General features: G+C 47.2%; 1 protein-coding gene across 2 annotated transcripts in view; it reads right to left on the minus strand.

Moving 5' to 3' along the window:
- PAPSS2 (3'-phosphoadenosine 5'-phosphosulfate synthase 2) overlaps positions 1-18,306 on the minus strand; it is a 117,405-nt gene that overhangs the window by 10,401 nt on the left and 88,698 nt on the right. For both annotated transcript variants that reach the window (XM_082720939.1, XM_082720940.1), the window contains 7 exons: positions 16,781-16,898; positions 13,442-13,677; positions 12,378-12,516; positions 11,687-11,805; positions 11,439-11,552; positions 9,904-10,015; positions 74-279 (listed from right to left, as the gene is read on the minus strand). In XM_082720939.1, coding sequence (XP_082577065.1) covers positions 74-279; positions 9,904-10,015; positions 11,439-11,552; positions 11,687-11,805; positions 12,378-12,516; positions 13,442-13,677; positions 16,781-16,898 — 1,044 coding nt within the window. The remainder of the gene's footprint in view (positions 1-73; positions 280-9,903; positions 10,016-11,438; positions 11,553-11,686; positions 11,806-12,377; positions 12,517-13,441; positions 13,678-16,780; positions 16,899-18,306) is intronic.

Below are 18,306 nucleotides of genomic sequence, written 5' to 3' on the forward strand. Positions count from 1 at the left end.
AAATGAAAGAAATCATTTTTTGTCTTAAGCTGAAAGAGACCAAGGAAGCCCTTCCAAAGGTCTTGCCACTTACTTTGATGTGGGGGTGTTTTGCGCACATTGTCCCCCAGACACGGGAACAACGCTCCTCCTTTCTATGTTCGTAGAATTCAGGGTCTCGTAAGACGGCCACTCTCCGTCCACCATGTGTCAGGACAAACTCGCTGCGCCCCTCCAGCCGTGTCTTATCGTCCGTAGAGACGGGCAGCACGATGGGGATGCTCATGTTAATCACTCCGTCTAGAGAGAGAGCCATGGGATGAGTTGAGTACGGGGCGCCAGCTGTGCCGTCCTCGAAGGGGACTCCCATGTGCACGTCCATTCCAAACACTGCCTGCAAAGCCCAGGAAGGCCTCAAGCCTACGTGGTGGTGTTGGCTGCATGAGCTTCTGCAGAGTCTACGATGAGAAGTCCTCGAGAGGCCTCTCAACGCAAGACACGGGAGTTGTGAAAAACTTTTCACAAACACGGAGGGGCCTTCAGTGAGTGATCTGATCTGGGGGCCGAGGAGGGGGCATCTCCCTTCTGAGTTTCCGTTCAAAAGCTTAGTCCTGACCACAACATACCAGAGAGTGTCAAGTCTTCAACAAACCAATTACACACAATAAAGGCTGGCCAAAGAAGCTCAAACAGAAACTAATAGTCTTTCTTAGAAACGAACCTTGTAATAACGTTGGTAGATCTCTGAATTGTGGTACCAACACACCAAATGGAAAAAGAAAAAAAAAAATCAGACCATTAACACCAAGGGGTAGGACCCCAAGGAGGGAGTCCTGATGTCTGTTTCCTGTGGTCCAGACATAGCGTCACCTTTACGTGGTATTGAAAAGACTTCTCTGGGGGTCACAGCTTTCCTGGTTCCACCATCAGGCAAAAACCAGGCAGAGGGAAAGCCATAGACAGTGGATTCACACACTTACTCTGGAGAGTGAGCTCCTCTCCCCTTTACACTACTTTTCTTACTTTAAAAGGAATTTAAGTAAACTGGCAATCTGGTTTCTCAGGATACAACATGACAACTGGAAGATACGGGGTGTGCTGTTCAGAGAATTTCTATCTTCAGCATATGCCTAGAGACACCCTGATCTCAAAGGAAGAGGCAAGAGAATTACTTAAAAGGTGATAAAGAAATTGTGAAAGCTCATTTTGTGTGTCTCCTTAGCTAGGCTGCAGTGCTCAGACAGTCAATCAAATGTTGTTCTAGATGTTTCTCGGAAGGTATTTTTAAGAGGAGATGAACATTTGAGTCAGTAGATTTTGGGTAGAGCAGAGTGTCCTCTATAAGGTGATGGGCTGCACAGAATCAGCTGAAGGACTCAACGGAAGACCCTATACCAGGAAGAAGAGGGAACTCAGCCCGCAGACTTTGAACGTGAACTTCAAGTCTTCCCTGGGTCTCTGGCCTGCCAGTCACGAGGTTCTGCAACTGTGTGAGCCAACTCCTTAAAATCAATCTCTCCCCTCACCTTCTCTGTCCACCCTGCCTTATTTTTCTGGAGAACCCTGACTAATAAAACTACAGTCATGGCGGGGCTTGTCCCGTGTGGGGCCTACAACCCCTCGGGGGACCATTACACTAGAGCTCAGTTCAATAACTGGTGTAACTAGGGACGATGACATCCTTTAAAGCCTCCTTGTGTTTAACACATTTTAAAAAATGAATATGAAGTTATTTGGGGTTTTTTTTTTTTTTTTTTGGAAAGAGCTTTTTTAAATGTTTCTAGGCAAAATGGTTAAAAGATGTAGTTCTTTTCAGTTTGGGGCTTCAAAGATTACAATTCAGCTTTTGGGAAACATTTAATTTCTTAATGAGGCCAGATAACATTAAAGATGTGACCCTTTTGGTGGGGATGCCTGATGTCCACCAATGACGTCCATCTCTCGGCTGTACTCACAGGTGAGAAAACAGGGCACACCATCAGTGTACAACACTGAAGAAGGTTAGGGAGATCCGGGGGATTCCCAAGTTCAAGACTCAGAAGGGAACAAGAGCATGTGAATAAGGAAAACATTCAGCTCCATGAAAAACCACCGCAGTTACTTATGGATTTGAGGGAACGTCCCACAGATTAATGAATTCTTTTAAACCTAACCTTCAAAATCCAACACCTGGAATGCCTCTGATAGAGTTAAAGATCTGAGCTCTGAGTCAGCTATGACACCCGTCTATAGGCCTACCACTTTGCACCTTCTACATACTCTCCGGAAGTCACTACAGTGTAAAAGAATGTCACAGGATAAAGACAGCAACTGCAGGGGACAAACAAATCCGGTCTATCAAAGTCCTGTGACTCCCCCCCAACACTGCATAAACCACAAGTACGTTCTCTGCACCAGAAGTTATGGGTTTTGATGTTCCAGTGACTCCTTTGTTTCAAAGTTCAGGCGTTTTCTGGGCTCCATTCCCCTTCTCTGTGCTCAGTTGCCCCACTTGAGAGATGGGATAACGAATAATCCGTATTCGTTACGGATTGCTGGGGGTGGGCACATGGTACAGCCCTTTATCCCTGGAGGTGTGTGATCGAAGATACTGCAACCCACCGCACAATCCAGTTGAGGAGAGAGGAGAGAGGCCCACCAAGCAGAGGGTGCCCTGTGTTCTGTGGATTACTGACCACACTGCTCACATAGATCGAACCAAATTCAAGTAAAACAAAACACAAAGCCCCAGGTGGGCGTGAGACAAGCCCAGCTCTGCCCAGCGCATCCTTGCAGTGCTACCTTCCATCAGCTCATCTGGGGTGAAACCCAGGGGCGACACCACTCTCCCACGCAGCTGTGTCCTTTGATCCGCTAGGCTCCTGCCCAATGTAGCCTCTGACCCACGTTCCTCTTGGCCTTGAGGGAAACCCTGCTCTGGGGAAACAGCACTTCCTGATGGTGGTCAAGAAAGCCAGTCTCGGCGTGGAGTGGGGGAGTCCCATGATGCCAGCTGACTGCATCCGCCCGGAGCTACAGCTCCCCATGGTGCGAGCAGCTTCCCCAACCACCTTCCTAAACTCTTCCACGACAGGAACTCGTCCAACAGCGTGATGCTCTGCTGAGGCCTCCTCCATGGCTTCCCACCCGACTGGGGCTCTCGGCCTCGCCCACTGTGGGTGAGATGGCTCTTCCGGGGGCTGCCTCACATTGCCAGGGGGCCTTGGCTGCTGAGTCCATGGTTAGTCCAACACAGAACTTTTGCGTAGGACTTTTCCCAAGCAAACGTGACAACACTTTCTATTGCTTAACTAGGCCTTTTTTTTTTTAAGTTGCAGGAGTAGAATTCAGGGATTCACCACCTACAATATGTAGTGCTCATCATAGCAAGTGCCTTCCTTAATGCCCACCCCCTTCCAGCCCATACCCTGACCCACCTCCCTCCATCAGCCCTCGGTTTGTTCTCTAGCATTAAGAGTCTCTTAGGATTTGCCTCTCTTTTTCCCCCACTGTGTTCATCTGTTTTGTTTCTTCAACTCCACATAGGAGTGAAATCCTGTGGTATTTGTCTTTCTCTGCCTAACTTATTTCGATTAGCATCATACTCTCTAGATCCATTCATGTCATTGCAAATGGCAAGATCTCGTTCTTTTTTATGGCTGAGTAATATTCCATTATATATGCCGTGGTATATACCACATCTTCTTTATTCATTCATCAGTCAATGGACACTTGGGCTCTTTCCATAATTTGGCTATTGCAGATAATGCTGCTATAAACATGGGGAAGCATGTGCCCCTTTGAATCAGCATTTTTTTAAAAGACTATTTATTTATTTATTTGACAGTGACACAGCAAGAGAGGGAACACAAGCAGGGGGAGTGAGAGAGGGAGAACCAAGCGTCATGCTGAGCAGGGATGCGGGGCTCGATCCCAGGACCCCGGGATCATGACCTGAGCTGAAGGCAGACGCTTAACAACTGAGCCATCCAGGCGCCCCCTGAATCACTATTTTTATATGCTTTGGGTAAATACCTAGTTGTGCAATTACTAGATCCAGGGTAGCTCTATTTTTAACTTTTTGAGGCACCTCCATACTGTTTTCAAAATGGCTGCACCAGTTTGCACTCCCACCAATAGTCAAGAGGGTTCCCCTTTCTCCGAATTCTCGCCAGCATCTGTCATTTCTTGTGTTGATTTCAGCCATTCTGACAGGTGTTTGTGCTACCTCATCATTGCTCTGAACATAAGTTTTAAAGGGAAAGCAACAATGATGAAAACAGCACCAAAGATAAATGAGACCTTCACAATTTTACCTTTCCCTTCTGGGAGAATGAAGAAATTTACAGTCAAAGCAACTTGTGTATTCATTCCTGGTTCTATGACTACCAATCATCATAGCTTGAAATTAAATTCATGCATAATCGGTGCGCCTGAGTGGCTCAGTGGGTTAAGCCGCTGCCTTCGGCTCAGGTCATGATCTCAAGGTCCTGCGATCCAGTCCCACATCAGGCTCTCTACTCAGCAGGAAGCCTGCTTCCCTTCCTCTCTCTGCCTGCCTCTCTGCCTACTTGTGATCTCTCTCTGTCAAATAAATAAATAAAATCTTAAAAAAAAAAAATTCATGCATAATCACACCACAGACAAATGAAATACGGCCCTGTACAATCCAACCAGGTGTGTCCATTTAAATCACATCTAAAATCAATTTCTCCCTCATCGATTAAAAATGTTTTATAAATGCATTAGAAAAAATTTCTAGATTTGTGAATCAAATGAGGACTCATAGATTTAATTAACAGAGAGGATCATAATTGTTTTTAATCTCAGGGACAAAATGTACAACAATAATTTAGAAACAAGTTCAGTTTTGTCAGCCAAATAGGATATTATAAACAGCTGCATCTGATCCAGAAATTTCCTGTTATTTGGACTCTGATCAACAGAAGAATGTAGCATTATTATTCTATTATAACTGATTAGATCATGAACTGTTAACAATTCCAGCTGGATCATTTGGATTTTTTAAAATTATGTTCTTAACCATTTCTAATTAATGTAACTATCTAATTATAATAATTTAACTATTTGGAAAGTTGAAGTACATACCAGGATGGACTGTGCCTAGAGAAATATAAACACAATTAAGAAACATGTTTTCAGCTCTCCACCAAGATAATCTTAAAGCAACAATATCAAGGAACAGATTCCTATTACAAAACGTCACATATATAACATACAAATATATGATGCTCTTTGCTACTGGTCTGAAGAATGTGTAACAGCAAAAAGAGGCTGAGACCAGGATTTGTAGTGAACGTCATTCAGTGCAATCCTGAAGCATTACTCAGATGACTATATGCTTTGAAATAATTACAACACGTTATAGCACCTCCAGCTTCGCAAATTTGCCTCTTACAAATATGTGATGTCTAGGTCTAATAGCAAACTGCTCTAGAACGTTCTAGAATCCCAGATGTTTAGAGGACATGAAATTCTACCTGGCAGAACAAGCATAGTAAGAATGAGAACCAGGATAACTTGGATTTGAATCCAAGCTTCAGGTGAGTTACTTAACCTTTCAAGTACTTATTTCCTCATGAGAAAAGTATCTTCCCAAAAGTGTTATCTGGATTAAATGTGATATCCTGTGTCAGATGCTGGGGTCAGAAGATATCAGGTACCAAATAAATGCTGGCGGTGCCTGTGGAAAGCCCTCAGGCCTCCCCACCCCCCTTGGCAAGTCAGAGCTGTGGAGGACTTGTCTTCAAATGGTCCAGTCTCATGAGGCCACCATGTTGTGACTTTCCTTGGAAGCCACCAGTCAAGAAGATGAGCTTGAGGTTCCATTTTTTTAATTTAGATGAGATACTTACAACTGGGGGGGAATCTGTAACAATCTCAAAACTCTATATCCAGGGGTGCCTGGGTGGCTCAGTGGGTTAAAGCCTCTGCCTTCAGCTCAGGTCATGATCTCGGGGTCCTGGGATCGAGCCCCACATCGAGCTTCCCCTCTCTATTTCAGCCTGCCTCTCTGACTATTTGTGATCTCTGTCTATTGAATAAATAAATAAAATTTAAAACAAACAAACAAACAAAACTCTACATCCAGTGGAAAATAAGGTGATATAATGAACCAATGAAAGTAGATCCTTGAACAATAGAGGGAATAATCCATCTTGTGTAATCCTCAGAAACACTTAAATTTTTCTTTTTTTTCCTTAGACTGAGTAGACTGAGTTTTTTTTGTTTCTTTTGTTTTGCTTTTTAATTTAAGGGGAAATGTGAACTTTTAAGGAAATTAAAACCAACAGAGTATTCCTGAGAGATGTGGTCCAAATTAAAAATATATATATATTGCCTGCAGATGGCAGGCGACCAAGGAACATGCAATTGTTTGATAGCAGATGACTGTGGCTACACGTCTGTGGCTCTAGAAATTTCAGATTTTCAGTCGGTGGTGACTCATGACTTTCATGAGCTGATTAAAATTAAATGATATCCATATGAATGAGATCTTGTTTGGCCTTCTGAGATACACATATATCACCTTCTAGAATTTAACTATGTCTATACAGCCCGAAAGCCATCAAGGGGAGCTCTCTCCCCGGAGACTCATGTTGTGGTAGGAACAGGGTTTCAGGAAGCTTCCTGCAGGCATGCTTATGGCTGCTGTCCAGGCAGGAGGGACGCCGAGCCCAGCCCTTCCACAGGAGCAGCTCCATTTTCATCTGCTCTTTGTATTGCTTCAGAGTTCACAGACATGACACATGATTTGGGGCGGGGGGCGGGGGGCTAAGGGAGCGGCTGGGTGGCTCCTTCAGTTGAGTCTCCAACTCTTGATTTCTGCTCAGGTCATGATCTCAGGGTCGCGGGACTGAGCCCCAAGTTGGGCTCCACGATCAGCAGGGAGTCTGCTTGAGACTCTCTCTCTCTCTCCCTCTGCCCCTCCCCCTGCGCACATTCTCTCTCAATAAATAAAATCATAAAATATAACAAAAGGCCTGACAACCACTGATATGGGGAGAAGAACCCACTGTACTAGGGTTCAGAAGATGGGCTGTACTATCTGTCCCTCCAAGCTCACATCTGTCTTCATTACCACTCTGTCTCCAGCCACTAGAACAAACCTTGGCATATGAGGACACTAGGTAAACATTTGTTGGCTGATGAATAAACATCTTATCTGCGCTACTTCCAGACTGACGTAACTATGCGTGAGCCAGAGAGTCCCCTCAGTCAATGTCTTTTCATTGTATGCGTGAGGGCGGGGGAGGGGGAGGGGTCTGTCAACATAGGGAACATTTACTCCTGGACCAGTTGTTCCTGACTCTTCCTCACCCCCGTGGGGTAGGGACTGGTGTTAGCAGCCCATGGAAGGCATGAGGGAACTGAGGCCCGCAGGGTTAAGTAATGCGCCTCAGGTTCACAGCAAACCACTAGCCCACGAGCCCCGCTCGGATCCACAACTACACTGTTCCCCACTAGGATATTCTGCCTCGACTTAGCACCTTATATCCTTGGTTTCTATTACTGGATTTACATAGGAGTTGAGGAAGCTTCTGGAAGGTGGCAGTGGTGGTGTGGGGGGGACTTCTGGATCCTCACTACAATGAGGGCTGCAGAACTGTGTCCGCTGGACTGGGGTGGACTCTGGGGTAGACAGTGACACCAGCAGAAAGTCAAAGGGAGAAAAGGAATCTTGTAGGGGGTGCCAGACACAGACCCTACAGCTGGAAGGGTTCCAGAGCACCCCCAGGCACCCACAGAAGAAAGGCCAGTTCACAGGGTTGTTTCTTCCAGTTCTCTGATGCTGTGGGGTTCAAGCAACTGCTAGAGGGTCCTCAGCTGAAGTTAGCCCAGAGCAAGGGGACAGGAGCTTTCCCACTTGAGGGGGAGTCTGTGAGCTGCCACAGCCCCATGGGTCCCAAGACATTCATGAACAGGCAGGAGCTGCATCTCTGTGGATGCAGAGAGCCACGTGCATCCACAAGACAAGAGGCACACGGCTGTGGGCCGGAGTCAGGGGCACAGGAAGCATCCCACCTTGAGAACTCCCGCAAGCCCGTGGGCATGGGTTTTCAGAAGAGCTGGGATTTCTGGATGGGCGGTAGGAATCAGGAGCTAGTGGGAGTCCAGTACTCATGGGGACGTGACCTCCCTCAGCTCCGTGCTGCTGGGGCTCCGGGGGCAGACACGTGGGGGACCTGGGCAGGGAGACCTGTAACAAGGGCTTTGTCCAGCCCATGATAGCAAGGACCAAATAAGAAAAGACAATCGCTGTGTTTTATAAACTGCAGAGCACCATAAAATGAAATTAAAAGGATGTGAGAGGGAGGGAGCGAGATTTGCCTAAAAAATATGGATAGCTTATTACAGTTTGCTGTCCGGCATCTTTTTGGATCACAGACTCCTTTAAGAATCTATCAAAAGCTAAGAACTCTTAACCCAGGAAAACGCCTGTTCTCCCCTTCTTAAATCACAAAGGATTTCTGCCTACGCTAGGATGGTTTTTGTCTCCCCTCCGTGATGTCCTAGCTCCCGGGCGAAGGACCCTGGCTTCCATCCACACCCAGAGCCCAGGTATTTTTCTCTATGGAACAAGTGCTCGTCTTTTAGCCACAGCTCTGGCTGGGAGGCTCAGGGCCCATCTCCTGCCTGTGGTTGGCCGCGGTGTCGGTGAAGTTTACTCAATGCGGCCTGTGCCCAGCACGTATCAGAATTAAGACACCAAAGGAAGTGTCAGCCTTCCTCAGACAGAGAGCCTAGCCTCCTCACTTGTCTCAGAACGGACACCGGACACCGGGAGAGCAGCCTGGCAGGGAAAGCATTGGGCCAGAAGTCCCTGGATTCTGGTCTCTGGTCTTGGACCAGTGGTATGAACTCAGGCAGGGCACTAAGGCCAGGATCAGCTTCCTCATCTGCAAAGGGCGTGATCAGAGTTGCCTGATTAAAGGCAATCATGCCTGAGAAAATGTTCTGCAGATGGACAAGTGCTGTACAGATATGATGATTATTGCTAAGGCAAGCTATAAGGGAAACAACTCAATTTTGGAATGTGATTTTATCCCCCCAGGCAGAGTCACAAGCCCAGCCCACCGACATCTTTTCCCAGGAAAGACTATCTGATGTGATTTTGCTCCCTAAAATGTCTGGAGCCCTGCTCCGAGTCACAGACTTGGTGTCCCCCAGCTCCCTGCCTCCTCCCCCCACTAGCAGCCATTCCTCAGGGGCTTGAAACAGACAAGCTCCATTTGACGAGCTCAGGCCCTTCTGGGAAGGAAATGATCACAGAATGGGCCAGAAGTTTTCCGAATAACACACGCTTCCAATCTGGACCAGATCAGTGCTCTCAAGTCCCTCGGCCTGTGCCCAGAAGGCGGGCTTAGCGCGGCCCCAGGGGGGTCTGGAGGATGCCACCAGCCTCCTACAGCACACGGAAGGGCACGAAGAGTGACATTTGAGTGTCCAATGGGGAAAGTCACTGCACGATGCCGCTTGGCCTGGCAGCCGGGTGGTGAGACGCCCCTGCAGGTCACCCCATGCGCTAAGCTCACCCCCGCCCACCCCAGGATGCTCCCAGCAGCAGGCAACGGCCCCCGATCGCCCTCTACTCTGAGTATGGAGGCAAGCAAAGCCAAACAGACTTAACCTTCTCTTGGCTTCGCATGCAAGGAAAAGCCCTCATTTTTCAGTTCTTTACTTTCCAATAGTCAATAATCCTTTTAGGATAGCCCTTACCCTCAAAAAAAAAAAATCCTAAAAAATCGAATTTATACATAATAGAATTAGACATATAACAAATCCTCTAAATATCTCGAGTAAGAGGGATGATGTGAGAATTAATACCAAGAATGAATGCTTCTTGTTCCTGTGAAAATTTCTGAGCACGATTTTTTTTTTTTAAACAATGAAGAGTAAAAAGCAAGTAAGAAAAGCACGTACCGTCCAGCAGGGTGTCGAAGTGTATGGCCTGCAAGTATTCCTTCTCTCGCATGAAACCTTTGAGGGGAGTGGCCCAGCCTTCGCTCAAAACTTGGACCCACTGAAGATCCAGCTGCAAAACACAAAAGCAGGTGAACATTTCCATAGCTCTGTTTCCCAGCCAGCTGGCCCCAGGGCAGGCCTTTCTTATTCTGCTGGGCAGAAGAATGAAGGCAGAATCTTTCATGTGTTAAGTGTTCCGTTTTGATGCTGAAGCATGATCCAGGGCCCAGATAAGCTCCGAGCCTAGAACTTTCCTACTGGAGAGCAGTGATCTAAGATTGAGGTGCAGAGAGCCTCACGATGGGCAACTGTGTTAACATTCCCTGTTCCTGCTTTTTTTTTTTTTCCTCGACAAATATTCTGGTCGGGCTACATATTTTCACCAAATGTAGAAGGTAGTTGAATGAAATTGGCAAACCCCTGACTTGAAAAGTCAAACATTCTTAGCAGGATACTGGAAGCACTTCAAGCTCTGGCCCTTTGGGCTGATGGGGAGATTTCTACCTCCTCCCAGGCCTATCCTCTTTCCCACCTGAAATTCCTGTTCATCTTTTAAACCCCGAAGCATGGTTCACTGCTCTGCTGACCTTTCCTACCATCCCCAGGACCAAAACAATGATTAGATTATTTGAAGTTCTTTTGTACCTCGCAGCCCATTTCATTATGGGAATTATCGTTCCACGCCATAATTATAATCACGTACTTCTTGTGTGCCCAGAGCACTGGAGTATTCAGAATTTCTTTCGTGAGGTCAGGGGGTTCTGCATATAAATTGGTCATGACTTGTTCAGGTATGACTGAACCTGCAACAGGTTCCCACCTTACTCTGCCTCTTAGAAAAATGCCCAAGGTTTTAAGGGATAAGAAAAAGGTACCAATGAAGATCTGAACAGCTGGAATGGACCAATAACACTGACCTATAAAGAGCCAAAGGCATCTGTCGCCCTTGACCGGGCTGCAGCGAACACGTTCCAGGCAGTAAATTCAACATGACCAAAGGGTCTACACCTGCTCCTTAGGCTGGACTCTGCCGTGTTAGGAAAAAATGGGATTTGCAGAGTAGGAAAACAGTCCTATCACTTTAGATCAGGGTGGATCTTTTCTCCACATTCCTTCTTGATTGTCCAAAAAAGACACTTGCATTTTTTTTTTCTTTACTTGCATTCTGAACAAACTTTCCTCAGCCGCTGTCAACAATACCGCCCAATGCCTGCACTTTGGCATAACTGAATGTTCACAGTGTCCTCTGCAAAACAGAAGTTACCTGCCTGTCTGCCTCCGTCCTGGGCACTGCCCCACTACCTTGCAGCAGCTCTCGGAGAGAGATTTGCTTGGCAAGAGGTTAGAAAAATAAAAGGCAATGATGAAGTGTTCTTCCTTATGGACACTGCATTTCCCTGATCCATACCTTCCTTATTACCCAGACTAGTTGTAAACACATTATAATGATGGCCGTGAGGCTGATTCTCCTGGGGCCAGCCCGCAGGTCTCACCTTGGTAATTTCTAATGAAGGGAGAGCTTCGGCCTCAGCCCGGACCTGGTCAAGTTTGTTCTCGGGCACAAAGAGCTCGTGAACGCCTTTCATGATCGTGTGCGGTACGATGTTCTGAAAGGAAGCAGAATGGGTAAAAATTTGAAATAAAAACTGCAAAAAGAATGCTCCGGTGAATAAATGACCTTCTGTGACTTTATGCAATTGAAATAAACAAACAAACAAAAGCACCGCCCGGGTCCACCCACCTGCTCTTGGAGGAGCTCCACCACCTGCTGGACACAGTCACTCACAGAGGACAAGTTGGTTTTCAGCACACGCTCAGGGGTTTCGGGTTTCTCATAATCAGAATCAATACCCGTGAACCCTGCAAGGCAGAAGGGCGGAAATCACACCGGCACTGACGGGAACAGGCTTTCTAAACAGGAAGACATGAGCCATGATGGAATAATGCGTTACACTGAGAATTTAGAGCAGGCTGGGAAAAGTTACCAGCTGTCCTTGACCTCTAGCCATAGATAAAAATATCATATCATATCATGTCATACCATACAAATGCACATCTGTATTTTCAGTATCAAAAGCCCCCAGAGTACCAACAAGATTTGGCTAGGTCCAAGCTCTCTGCAGCTGACTGGAACCCAAAAGGAAGACGAGAAGAAGAAACAACTCTGGAACACGCCCCCTTAGACACACACTCATGGGCACACACCCACTGGACCTGAACTTGATTGCTTATGGCTGAGGGGACAGTTCTGGAAACACCCAGCCCACATGTTGATGAGCCCATGGATGTACTGAGTAGCCTGTGGTTTGATCAAAAGTTGTGTGTCCTAGATGCAATTGTGGACAACTGTATTTGAGACTTTGGACCAGCCTCCAGGGACAGAGTGTGAAGGCCCGAGAAGCGGCCAAAGAGCCACAGGCTGGTGCTCCCACCTTTGATCTCCCCGGCTCGGGCACGTTTGTAGAGGCCTTTCACGTCTCTGCTTTCACAGATGTTCAGAGGCGCATCCACGAAGATTTCAAAGAACGGCAGTCCTGCCGATTCGTGGATTTTGCGGGCATTCTCACGGTCCTGGGGCGGGGGTGGGGGGAACACATTCGAGAAGGTGAGCGAGAGGTTTCACAGTGGAATTCTTCATCATGAAACGAGGTCTGCTCTGGTGCTTGACAGGTTCAGGTTTTACACGAGCATGTGTGCTCTGCTGCGGCAGCAGGAAACTAGTCCTTTAGAGAAACCCCAGGAGTGCCTGGGGGGCTCAGCCAGTTAAGCGTCTGCCTTCGGCTCAGGTCATGATCCCAGGGTCCTGGGACCGAGCCACACATTGGGCTCTCTGCTCAGAGGGAAGCCTGCTTCCTCCTCTCTCACTCCCCCTGCTGCGTTCCCTCTCTTGCTGTCTCTGTCAAATAAGTAAATAAAAACCTTTTAAAAGAGAGAGAGAGAGAAAAGTCCAGAAATGTCCCTCCGGTGAACACAGCTCTTTCAAGGGCTTTCAGAGAAAAACCACAGAAAAGAATCCCTGCTGAAAGACAGGCTGGCCACCCAGGAGCACTTCATTCATAGGGAGTGTCCAAAGAACGTGGCATCTTATTCGTAGCTCCCAGAAATTTCCTGTTTTAAAACAAGAACAGGGTCCCTCTTCCTCGGCGATTTCCACATTAAACACACATGACCTGCTGCTTTGGCAGTGAACTGCCATTTCCTTTAGCAAACTAAGCTTTTGGACTTTTTGGAGACACAAGATTACAGAGCTTTTGACTTTTTCTTCTTTAACTTTTTCCTTCCTTCCAACCCTGGCCACAAGGTGAGCGTGGACGGGTCTTTGTCCGCTGGTGCCCCGGCATCTGGGAACGAAGGTGCTCTCTTGACAGAACCAAGATTAAGCAGAGGAAACGAGGAGCAAGGGAGGGAGGCAGCGGGGAGCACAGCGGTCCCTGGTGCCCGCCCCCCCAGCGACTCCTTCCCCAGCGTCGTCCGAGCCCCCGCCTGATCCTTTTACCTTCGTGAAAGGAGAAATGAAGCTGGTGATGCAGACCAGACCCGCGTCGGCAAACAGCTTGGCCACCTCGGCGATCCGGCGGATATTCTCCTCTCTGTCCCCGGGGGAGAATCCAAGGTTCTTGTTGAGGCCGTGACGCACGTTGTCCCCATCGAGCGAGTAGCACGGGATGGCATGAGAGACAAGGTACTCTTCCAGAGCAAAGCTGATGGTGGTTTTTCCAGCACCAGAGAGACCTGTTCATTATAATCATATGACCTCAAATCAAAATCAAAATCACTACCATCCAGGAAGAGCACAGTTGACCACAAATCAAGTACCTGCATTTCTTCCGAACATAGAAATAACCATGTTTTGCACTGCAAAACAAGTGGGGTTCATAAGTATGGGGAACCTGGGGGGTTTTACGTGGTTCTTGGTATGTTCTATTTTGCCTGCAGCGTGTTTTAAAGATGAGAACACTGTGCATACAAATCCAGATTCTGGCTTCGCTTGGGAAAAAAAAAAAAAAAATCAGAAGCTCTGGAAACTGTGTTCTCATATCCCCTCCTGCCGGCACTCAGCAGGAGTGGAGGGGACAGCCAGCTCCGGAGACTGGGGGACCCACCTCTCCTACCGAGCCTGCGAAACAACCACTTGACAACAGACCCCTCTGGCCTCGAGATTTTTCTAAAATGACTCTCAAAACATAAAGACAGCCATCCCGAGCTAGGCTCTAGATGTGTTTAGAGCTGCACTACACCCTTCAGTGTCTGGAGTCTTTCCGTGAGAATAGAGTTACCACGATGTACCTTTTACCATGGTTTCGAAGTGCAGTGGCGGGAGGTGCACTGCATGATTTCTATCTGAGGGAAATCATGAGGAGGAGGGAACACTCCAAAAATCCCCTTGTCCTGAAGATCTCTGGACCTGAGAAATGGAGCACTGTGCCAAGCCACTGTCGGGGGGTACCCAGATGTGGGAGAGGAAAGGTTAGGGGGAAAAAGAGGAGGTCAAAAGCTTAGGAGAAGACGCCAGGAGGAAGGAGGGAAAAGAAAAAAAAAGGTAAGAGAAAAGCAGGAACAAAGGAAGAGGGAAATAAAGACTTGGAAAGAGGGGCTTCCTGGCTGGCTCAGTTGGTGGAGCACGTGACTCTTGATCTGGGGGGTTGTGAGTTCGAGCCCCATGTTGAATGCAGAGATTACGAAAAGACAAATAAACTTAAAAAAAAAATGACTTAGAAAGAAAGGTGATATATGAAATGCAAACAGTTTCCACAGGGTTAGTTATGTTTTTAAGTCACGCCCTTGGCCCTCACAGACAATCATGAGAAGCAATGGCTCTGAGAGGAATGGGCCGCCATCTTTGGAAATCATTTCTGAAGACAGTACTGTACTATTCATGTAACTCCTTTCCATTTGAATAGGGACTTAGGTCATAAATTCCTCTTAGAATTGCGTCCAGTCCAGCGTGGGGTAGACTCGTGTTCTCTCACGCTGGAAAATGAGGGAAAGGATAGAAATTCCTTTCAGTTTTGCTTCAGGTCTCAAAACCAAGGGCTAAACCACAGTAAACTGGATTAAACGGATTGTTGGTGGATTTATTTCAATGCTCGAAGGTCACGGGAATTACACCTCATGAGAGCTTGATTTCCTAGGGGCCAGGCCCTGGGCTATGCAGGCTTTCGTTCACTTAGTCCTACTCCTCGTCAGCCCCCGGGGCAGGTTCTATCCTTATCTCACTTCTCAAATAAGAAAACTGAGGCTTAGCCTGCCTAGTCGGCTTGTCCAAAGTCACCCAGTTAATGTAAGTGGTGCTGGGGCTCAAAACCAAGTCTTAGAAGGGGTTGGTTTCTCTCACCAGCCTCAACAGCCTATCTCTGTAACATAATAAGACAGAATAAATTGGGAAAAGATTTTTTTTTTTTTAACGAGTAAGAAAAGACAGACAAAGTCCAACCTTTAGGGTGTTTTTCTTCTTGTACCAGTCACCTTTCTGTTTTGAACTGTTCCACATTATAGAAAGTGGACTCTGTGTTGGCCCCAATACAGAAATTGAACAATTTGCCATGAAGGCAAACACGTAATAAGAAGGAAGCATCTAGAAGGCAGCTGTTTGATCTACGGCCACACAGCATGTCCCTTGGACAGGGTCAGGGGTACGTCCCGACAGGATTCACGACACGGGAACCCTGCCTTTTGGAATATAGTAAGCTCCTCGCCCACTGTGTGTCCCCAGCCTGCCCGCGGGGAAAGGTGTTGCACCACAGGTGAATGAACTCCCAGAAAAACTTGGGAGGAGGAAGAGACTGACAGAGCCAGGAACTGCAAGTGAAAGGGGAAGACTGCCACACTCCTCAGCCGTCCCTTCACAAGGAAGAAATCAGCATTTGGGTTTTTGGGTTTGTTTGTTTGTTTGTTTTTTAATCTGTTTATTTATTTGAGAGAGCGAGAAAGAGAGCAAGCAGGGGCAGAGGGAGATGGAGAGGGACAAGCAGACTCTGCGTGGGCGTGAAGCCTGATCTCATGACTGTGAGATCGTGACCTGAGGCGAAATCCAGTTAGTCGCTTAACCCACTGCACCCCCCGGGTGCCCCAATAACTCAGCATGCGGGAGCAGGCAGTAGCACGCAGCTGATCTCAGAACCTAGGTAACCATCTGGGTAAACACCATGTCTATACAAGGACTTCTACTCCCAGGGATCAACTTCCTCTATCCTGTGCTCAGAGCCTAAGGCAACAGCCCGGGACTAATTCCTGCCCTGTCACTAAGTCTTAGCTGCCACATTCTGAGGCCACAAAAAGAAGAGATTCATCAGGTCACCTCCATGGGAGTGAGTTGTTTCGTAATCCTCAGCTAAGTGGAAAAGGCTGGTTTTCCTTCTTGTGCAGATCCTTATGTTTTCAGGTTGATTTTTTTTTTTAATTAAGTAAAATAGTCCTCTACCACGTTAAAACATCAGAAAACAAGAAAGAATAACTCTAGACATCCAGAACCTTACAGACAGCCAAATGCTCGCTGTCAAGCGAGTAAAGCCCCACCCTGAACGCCAGTACGTGCGAGGAGACACAAGCCCGAGAATTACGAGAATTACGAGAATTACGGGCTCGCCTCGGGCTGGAAGGGGACGGTCTCATGAGCTTGCCCCTGTCCTGCCGAAGGACAGGACCAAGAATGAGAGGAGTCCCATGCCTCGACCTCAGGCTTCCTTCCCACTGATGGCACAGGGAGGGCTGACCACTGTGCTCAGCCTCATCCCCGTGTTAAAAAAAACATGTCCATAGGTCACTTCGAGTTCCTTCTAATTCTATGTCACATGTCAAGTTTCAATTAAAAGAGAAAGGTAACAACAAGGCATACCTGTCAGCCACACTGTACATCCTCGGAATCCACCCCTTGTCCCGACCACCTGCCCTCTCTTGTTCCTGCTCACGTGGTGGGCCTGGTAGACGACGTTGGTGGACTTCTGCTGGCTCTCCTACGAAACAGGAGCAGGCCCAATACGGCATCAATAGAACAATACAACATGTATAGTGTAATAAAAACACAATAAGTACACATACAATACTATAGAGAGTCTACATATATGTCACATATATCATACCTATAATAATACAATATGTATACAGTATGTATACATATAATAAGTGCACACATGCATATGTATACAGAAACAATAAAATAACAGAGGACAGTAACAGTCCTCTCTAACTGGAACTCCTCTTTTGTGACCGGCACACAGAGGGACATTTATTAATTCTACTAAATCAGAAAAAGACCCTGCCTTTAGAATACCCATCATGACCCTCTGAAAATATGATCTGAACGTGACAATCACTGACACCGTCAAAGTCTTGGTTCTATGACATTGAAAACTGTGTACCTTCAGGGGGATGGTTAAGGGAATGTCTTTGTCTCCATAAGCTCATGCAGCAGATCCTACAGATGTGGCTGGGACACAAGCCAGTTCATGCAGCCCCTGGGGAAGTTCTGGGGAGGGGCCGGTTGAGCCCCACTCTCTGAGGAGCCAGGGAGAGGCTCTGATCACAGAGCAAAGCGCTCAGTCAGCGATCAGTCAGGGACGCCATCTTTCATGCACAGTCCCAGAGCAGGGTACGGTGCATGAGGCTGCTTTTTCCCAAGCTCTACCCTCAGTTTCCACTTTCCCCAGGGTCAGTGTGTGAACTTTTAGTCTTTCAGAAAGTCCCGCAGAACAGAAATGGGCCAGTTATTAATCTTGGAGACTAACACGAATCTTGAATATCTTTATTTTGGCTGAGAGTAAATCAGCCAGTAAGGGCTGACCCCGATCCTAAACTCCGGATGCTGGGGGTCTCATGAATCAAAATGGTGGCACAGCTGGTCAATACAGCTGCCAGCGGACATTGCTCAAATACCATGTGATCCAAGGATGGGGGGCAGTTGGTGCAGAGACCCCGTCGCAGCGGTTAAATAAAAAGGCTGGGAACAACTCCTATGTGTCTTTGGCGTGGCAACAGAATTTCTGATGTCAGATGGAATCCCAGTCTGTGAACTGCAAAAGCTTAGGGAGCCTTTTAAACACCGCACATGTAAACCCACCAGGCTTAGGGGAAAAAAAAAAAAGAAAGAGAGAAAGAAAAAAGCATCTATATTCTTTGAGCAAGACGCAGAGAAAACTCTGGGCCACGTGTGGACCATTTTGTATTTCTGGAGCAAATTAAATCACTTCTTTATGGCCCCTCACTTGGGGTCGGGGTGGAGGGGGAGACAAAACAAAACAAAACAAAAAACCAAAAAGGGGAACGCAGCTAGGACTGTCGGGGCTTATAGGAGACGATGGGTGGGAACCTACTCTGCAAACTGCCGGGTTCTCTGCACCAACAGATGCAGACAATGACTGCGTG

The sequence above is a fragment of the Mustela nivalis genome, assembly GCF_964662115.1.
Source record: "Mustela nivalis genome assembly, chromosome: 2".
Classification (NCBI taxonomy): Eukaryota; Metazoa; Chordata; class Mammalia; order Carnivora; family Mustelidae; genus Mustela; species Mustela nivalis.